General features: G+C 27.8%; 1 protein-coding gene across 1 annotated transcript; it reads left to right on the plus strand.

The window, feature by feature from the left end:
• Positions 1-6,395: 6,395 nt before the first annotated feature.
• Positions 6,396-7,809, plus strand: LOC103492603 (ethylene-responsive transcription factor ERF098-like). Its single transcript, XM_008453033.3, has one exon. It carries the CDS (start codon positions 7,134-7,136, stop codon positions 7,578-7,580), a length of 447 nt encoding a protein of 148 aa, XP_008451255.2. The 5' UTR covers positions 6,396-7,133; the 3' UTR covers positions 7,581-7,809.
• Positions 7,810-8,833: the final 1,024 nt, after the last annotated feature.

The raw sequence follows: 8,833 nt of genomic DNA on the forward strand, positions 1-8,833 counted from the left end.
GGTTATGTGCAGGTTACCTTTTAATAGGAAGCTAATTGTTATTACCCTATCGGGACCAGTAGTGGGTCTCTTACTGAGTATATTTTATACTCACCCTTTTATGTTTAACTTTTTTAAGTAAAGGTAATGTTCGAGGCAGACCGACGAGGGGCAAGAAGGATGTGTGAAGGCCATATGGGAACGTCTAGTTTTAATGCTTTCGCTCAATGTCTTTGTTGTTTTCGTTTTGAGAATTTTAAATTTAAGTTTTGATTAGAAAATTTGCTGTTTGTTTTGTATGAAATTCCATAGACTATGTTTTGAAACTTTTGAAATTGATTTGAACTATGGCCTGAAACAGTTGTATTGCATCTTAAAGTTTTAATGAATTTTTGAACAAGGTCTTTATTGAGTTTTTATGTTGGATGTCGTGTCTTAGTAATAAGTAATGACCTCAGCTTATACTGAAAAGTTGGGTCGTTACATTATTATTAAAATCGGCACAATTTTGAGAGTCATAAATTAAGTTTGTTATCTTTAGCATCATTGTAGGGATGATATGTATGAAATCTAAAATCAAATTTTTAATAAATCTCAAATATGTATCATGTATTATTTATGAAATTATTATTAAATCATCATAATTTTAGGGAAATGAAGATACTGTAAATTAAGTTTGTTATCTTTATCATCATTTTAGAGATAAGGTATAAAATTTGAATTCAAATAACGATTTTAGGGTGAGATATATATAAAATCTAAACTCAAATTGTTAATAAATATCAAATATGTATTATGTATTATTTATGTCTATTTTGTTATAAATAGTTTGAAATAAAAAATGTGAAATAGTTAATTTATATTTGCCATTAATTTATGGATATAATGTAAAATTTGAATTCAAATTGACGATTTCAGGAGATGATATAAAATCTAAATTCAAGTGGTTATTAAAGATATGTATTATGAATTATTTAACAATTTTTTATAAATATTTTGGAATATTAATAAACCGAAAATGTTAAATTTATCTTCGCCGTTGTTTTAGGGATATGGTGTAAAATTTGATTTCAAATTCACGATTTTAGGAGATGATATAAAATCTAAAATTAAAATTTTAATGAAAAAATATATTATGTATTATTTATGTATATTTTTTTATAAATAGTTTGAAGAATAAGAAATGCAAAATTGTTGAATTTATCTTTGCCATTATATTAGGATATGATGTAAAATTTAAATTGAAATTGACGATTTTAAGGGATGATATAAAATCTAAATTCAAATTGTTATTAAACATATGTATTATGAATTATAGAAATATTAAAAAAAAATATTAAGTAATTGATTTAAATCCTAATAATTCGTAAATCTGGTTGAAACTAGAGCCATATTTGTAGGGGATGTTGGTGCAATTTCCTCCGGCAAGAAAATATCATGTTTAGTTTAGATTTACCATATGAATGTTATTTACAAATACATTATATTCATGATCTGTGATATTCTACCTGATTTTTTTAATTATACAAATACATTATATCTATATGAGGGGAATTGTCTTTTGTAAAGGGGTATAATCAGGTAAAAAAAATCAAAAAGATCTCCGACAGGCGGTTTTGCTATAAATCAAATTCTTTTTTAGATTTGCTATGCTATTTATTATATTGTTATTTATACGATTTTCTCAAAAAAAAAAAAGTCCTAATTTGTCAATTTTTGGTTGGACTAGTTTGATTGTAAGTACGAGGGGTATAAATGAAAAATTATGGATATACATGAGTTGGGTTAGATTAGGTTGTTGTACTTTTTGGACCAACCTAAAAGGTCATGCTGTCCAAGTTGGTAACTCAAATGTTCCTAACATGGTTTCCAACCCAACCAACAAAATTTGGGTTGTGATGGATTGGGTCAACTGATTTTTTTAATTCAATCCTAGATCCAATTGGACCCAACAAAAATAGAAAAAATTCAACCCTAAACCTAACTCAAATATAAAACTAACCCAATCCAGCTATTATAATTTGAGTTAAGTAGTCCGAGTTGTTCGGTTCTTTTGAATACACCTATTTAAAGTTAACTTTTTCTCCCTAAATATAGATTTAAAATGAAAAAAAAAAAATGAAGAACATTGTTAATATATATTAAAAAAATAAACAAAAGAAAGGTAGATTTAGAATAAAAAAGGCAAAAAAAAATTTCAATGAAAATTTGCTGAAAATATAGTTAAATTTCACAGTATATTAGCAGTAGACAGCTTCTACTCTAGTTCTATCTCGACAGTAATCATGGTCTATCACGATTTTACTACATCTATAAATATTTTTTATTTAATGATAGAAGTATATTTTTTATTTAATGATAGAAGTATATTACAGAAAGACTTTATTACATTTACAATTTTTTTAAAAAATATTATATACGATTCTTAAAAACACTACCTCATTATAGTTTATTGATTTAGAAATATATTTAACACTATATAACAGTAGTAGCTTGGATGAAAGAGTAATTTTGGGCCACAATGGACTCTTCGGTCTTTGCCACCTTCTAACGCTCTTGGGTTGGGCCGTTCGGTAAAAACAAAGACAAAAGGAACATTTTCTTTTTCTTAAAGTAACGATTTAACCGTTGTATTTTCAATTTTACGATAATTAAAAGTAGGGGAATCCGTGGAAATGGAAAATAAAAAAATAGCAAACTATATTATGTTAAAACTAACTGTCTAAAATAGTTTCCCACTTTTTTGGTTCCAAATTGTCCCTCAACGGATGAGAATTACCCAGATTCAAATACAGTTATTTAATGAGATTGAAAAATCAAATAAAATATCACATGTCCGATTAGAGTGTATTTGTAAACACACCCACTTATGATAATTATTAACTAAATCAAAAAATTATTATATTTTTTCAGAGATTCTTAAACATATTCAATTTGTTTCAATATCCCTTAAATATTTTGATTTTTACCTTCAAATTAATGAACCATAACCCCATTATTTAATTTTTTAATGCAATAATTATATATTCGAACTATTATAGATCCAAAACTATATAATGTAATAATAGTTTATTATCATAAAAAAATAAGAAATTAACGAAAAAATGATTCAAATCTTCATTGTTGAAATTTTGAAATGTATAATTCGAAAGTGAATACGTCCTAAAATAATGACAAAGATAATGCAATAATTAACTATTAACAAAAATATTAAAAAAAAGTAACCGAAAATCATTTAAAGGATTCAAATTTCAAATATCAATCATTCCCTAAAATTATGACAAATATAATGCAAATAGTTAAGTTTAAATTCAAATCACAACCCTCCCTAAAATCATGTCAAATACAATGCAAATATTAATTATCTAAGGAAAAAATGCAGAATTAAGGGAAATGAAATTAAAATATTCGTCGAAAGACCATATCGATAATCAACCGGAACGCTCATTGCACAAAAACGTAAATTTGAACAAAGAACGTAGCAAATAAAATACACTGTATTTGTAAACACGCCCAGTTATGATAATTATTAACTAAATCAAAAAATTATTATATTATTTCAGAAATCCCTAAACATATTCAATTGGTTTCAATATTCCCTAATTATTCCGATTTTTACCTTCAAATTAATGAAAAATAACTTCAAATATTTAGTTTTTTAATGCAATAGTTATAGATTCAAAACTATATAATGCATTAATTATTTATCATCATAAAAAAAATAAGAAATTAACGAAAAAGATATTCAAATCCTCATTTTTGAAATTTTGGAATAATACATTCGAAAGTGAATACATCCTAAAATAATGGCAAAGATAATGCAATAATTTATTATTAACAAAAACATTTAAAAAAATAACGAAAAATCATTTAAAAAATTCAAATTTCAAAGCTCACGTAAATACTAAACATTCACTAAAATTATGGCAAATATAATGCAAATAGTTAAGTTTAGATTCAAATCTCAATCCTCCCTAAAATCATGACAAATACAATGCAAATATTAATTATCTAGGGAAAAAATACGAAATTAAGGGAAACGAAATTAAAAGATTCGCCGGAAGACCATATTGACAATCAACTGGAACGCTCATGGCCGTAGAAACGTAAATTTGAACAAAGAACGTGGCAAAGGATATTGTTTTCGAAATTTTAACTACAGAAATCCAACGGAAGGTTGAAGAACGAACATAATGGTACAAACGATCAGAGGGTTGAAGATCGGTGGAAAGAGATCTGAGAATGGTTCCAGTGAAAAGCATTCGGTGGTGCAAACCGATTAAAAAAGGAAGACCGCGTGTATTTGGAGCGACGGTGGAAAGCGTTTAAAAAATGGAAGAGAAACCGATTGTATTTTAAGAAGGAAAAGGGAAGGGAAAAATTAGGGTTCTCTTGGAGAAGTGGGGTGGCTGCATGCAGAAGATGTGATGTTTTACGGAAAATGATTTTTCTTTTTTTTATGGGGGAGGGGGGAATTAGAAGATTGAAGGGAGTGCATAATATGTATTAATTATAGGGTATTTGCAGTTTTTCTTACTATTGTATTTAGAAATCTATATTGTCAATTAGATAGGGGCATTTAAGGCATAGTTATCTCATTTATTACGTGAAAATTAATTGTTTTGCTATTTTCACAATTTTAAAATAAAATTGTCAAAGTAAACCTTATATTTTTGCTATTTTTCTTGTCGCCCCTTAAAAGTATTCCACTATCCAACTATTTGGATAATCTAGACTATTCAACCAAAAAATTAAGAATTAGATTAAACATTTTCTATTTTTGTTGGATTGGGCTGCAGGTTGTTAAAAACAATATATATATATATATATATATTTCAATTTTACACAAATGCAGAGTTCAAAAGACCAAATTATCCATCTTTATTATTATTAATATATCAAAAAAATATGGACTCTTGCATGTGATTAAAATTTGTATTTATTCTATTATGATAATATTATAATCAAAATCATCCCTTAATTATTTTACTGTATGCATCATTTTCTTACGGTGACTGATTTAAATAGATTATTATATACCCTTATATATTTAAGGAGGAAATAAAAAGAGAATTTCAAATAAATCACCAAGAGACTGAATGATATACATTATATATTGTGTATATTGTATAATATATCATATATTATGCTTATAATACTTGTAGATATACTTTGTAATATTTGAAATATATACGGGTATTATTTAAAAAAGCTAAAATTGAGAGGAAAGATAGGGAAAGTATATCTACAAGGGAGGATGTGTATGAAGTATTGCTAATGATATTTTATATATATTGTATAATATATGATATATTATGTGTCTATTGCTTATTAATGATATACTCTGTATGTGATGATTAATGCTTATTGATATTTAATATATACGGTAACATATATGAAATATTATATGTTTGCTGCTTAATTATAAATTATGTGTGTGAAGCTTAATACTTAATGTTTAATGGTATATGATATATACCGTAAACTATATAATACTTTTTTATGCTTAATGATATATAGTTAATGCTTAACAATATTATTTATAATTGATGTGAATGATAAAATGGTCCTAAAAAATCACAAAATCTTAATTAAGAAAATAATTGAAATTTTAAGATATTTGCATAAAATCATGTGTAAGTAGGTGATTTCCCTAAATATTTATTTTCTTTTGTCTGAAGCTTGACTACATTTTATTGATTGATCCATAATTTTTAATAGTTTTGTTTAGAATTGTTATGATATTTATCTTTACTTAAAGTTTGTATTAAATATCATGATATTTGATATTTGAATTTAATGAGATTTTAGTTATTAACCACGTGTCTTGTATTTAAAATTAAAAAGAAAAAAATAAGTTATAACCTAACAACCTTTGGGTTAGATTTACCTGTGTCATTTAGGTTGTCACCTTAACCAACTTGAATTTTTGGATTGGTCCAAAAACATATCCAGCCCAACTCACCTACAGTCCCATTAATAATTTAACATCAAAACTTTACTTTTATAATAATTTAGTTCTTGTACTTTTAAATTTTTAATGATTTAACCTGATCCTAGTTTGGGTTCAACATTGTTCATAGAACCTATACTACCTCACACTCCAAACAATTTCAAAACAATTTCAAAGCAATTTCATTGCTTAAAAGACACAAACACTCAGATCTGAGCAGTAAACAAAAGTTTTGGTATAAAAAGATTAACGCAACTCATAGAAATTTTATTACCATTGTCATACATGCATCATACTAATCTACTCAACAAATATTCTATGCACGATACATATTCAATATGTGTTGAGTGTTAAACTATGTAACGGATATCTAATACGAATAAACTACCCAGGCTAAAATGTTAAAAGCACACCATAGTTATGATTCTGAAAACAAGGAAGCAAACACCCCAACAGATGTCGAAGTTTCACATAGATCAACAAGAACATCAGCATGATGCTGTCCTTGATCATAATTTATTTAAAAGAAAATGATGTTCTTCAAGTAATGCTTTGTACAAAATAATATAATAATACCCCCCACAGACATGGAGGTTCTTAGATCTTCCCATACTTTGTCCCTTTACTTTTCTAATCTATTAAAAAAAGCCCCCCATCGAATTCAACACCTTACCAAAGCAAGTCAAAGCTCTCTTCCCAATCTTTTGTATAACAGAGAGAGAGAGAGAGGGAGAGAAGAGAACAGAGTATTTGTAGATTTGGATAAGGACACACAAATATTTGGTTTGACACAACAGAGACCATCATGCTCATGCATGTATCTATATAGTCTAACAAAGATTTTCACAATTTCAAAATCCCAAAAACCATTCTTTAGAAATTACCCATTAAAATAATAAAATCTTACAGAGTTAAAACAAAACCTCCTACTGCATAGTTCATCTCCGACGGCTAAAAATCAACTTCCCAGAAATTTCCCTCACCATATACGACAATTTCAACCTTCAAACATGGCTGACTTGATTTCTAGTATATTCAATTCGGATATAAATACAACAAACTTACATTACCTCGTTAGCCGTTCTCCAAATTTGAAATCTAAACTTCTTTTTTTTCTCTGCTGTAGTAGTAGTGCTCTGTTTCACAGTGTTAATAAATTAGAACTAAATAAAAAAAAAAAAAAAGAAGAAAAAGAAGAAAAATGGAAGGAAAGAGAACTGGAAATGAAGGAAAGAGATCGACAAATGAAAGTCGTTACCGAGGGATAAGGCGACGGCCATGGGGGAAATTCGCGGCGGAGATTCGTGATCCGTCGAGGAATGGTGCTCGGTTGTGGTTAGGGACGTTTGATACGGCGGAAGAAGCAGCGAGGGCGTACGATCAAGCGGCGTATGCGTTCAGAGGACATTTGGCGATTTTGAATTTTCCGAATGAGTACCAAAGTGGAAACCCTAACTTTGGGGCGGGGTATGGTTCTTCTGCGGCGCCTGGTTCTTCATCAACAACGACAATATCTTTCGGGGGAAATTACTCCGGCAACAATGCGAGGCGTGGATCGGGGGAAGTGATCGAGTTTGAGTATTTGGACAATGAGCTCTTGGAGGAGCTCTTGCAATCGGAAGGGGAAGGGTATAATCGGAAGAATTGAGGAAATTATTTGTGCAACCCCGAGATATTATTTTATTTTTTTTCCTTCTAAAAATGGAAAAAAAAAAAGGAAAAGGAAAATTTATTTTGGGGATTTAAATTTTATAATTTTGGATTAATTTGATTTGGTTTGTTCAGTTGTTGTAAATTTGTTGTACTACTAAAAAATATATTATATTGTTATTCGTTTGAAATGGTTAAAGAAAAATTATGTTTGTTTTTTTGGTTAACTCAATTGCATTTGTTAAGTACATTAATTATATTTATGATTTAACTTGTTCAGTTAATATACATATATGTCAAGACCTGAGTTGGTGTATACAATTCAATTAGGGCAAGTTATAAGGAGTAGACATGGATGGAATTGAGTTGTTAACTTAACTCTACTAATTGTTTTGGAGTATCGACCAAGAAGCTTGTGGGTTCACGTTTATTAAATATTTATAATATTGTAACTTTCACGACTAAATAACTTTATTCTTTCCTTCAAACACTCCTTCTTACAAAGAGTGAAGTTGTAAAATATAGTTGTTTGATCACGGGCCACAACACAAGAAGTTACCGTTTTTCAAAAAAGATTTAATTTTTACTAACTTATCTCACACATATATGATATCAAAGTTCTATAAATTTATTACACTTTTGAACTTTATGAATCTATTAAACACAAGAATAAAAAATTAGTATTGACCTTTGATGACAACGATAACAATGATATTTATAGGTTTAATTTCTTTCAAAAAAAAAAATCAATCAAATATATTAATAGACACTGAGTTGAAAAAGAAGTTAGTGATGAACAACAATTCCAATATTTAATATATAGTTATAAAAATTAATTTATTATATGATAATATGATATCAAAATGTTTCCAAGTATGTTATTTAGTGGATGATTTAAATTTAAATGGTTGAACTGGAAAGAAAGTGTTTGAAAAAGTCCCATATGGATAAAAGTTGATGTTGAAATCATAATAGTATAAGATAAATGTCTCTTTATCTTATTTAGTAGAAAATAGATGATATTGTGTACTATGTCAGAATTAAAATCAATGTGTGGCCTAGACAAATAATGGTGGCCTACTGCAATATGACCCTCTCGTTCGATGAATTATATATCTCCATATGGATATGTTTTTAAAGGTAAAAATTATCCCCACAAACAAATATACTTCCATGTTCTACTATAACTATACTTATATGTCTTCAAGATCCATTTTATTTATACGTAAGACAAGGAGAAAAGAGATAAAA

The sequence above is a fragment of the Cucumis melo genome, chromosome 1 (assembly GCF_025177605.1).
Source record: "Cucumis melo cultivar AY chromosome 1, USDA_Cmelo_AY_1.0, whole genome shotgun sequence".
In the NCBI taxonomy this organism is placed as follows: domain Eukaryota; kingdom Viridiplantae; phylum Streptophyta; class Magnoliopsida; order Cucurbitales; family Cucurbitaceae; genus Cucumis; species Cucumis melo.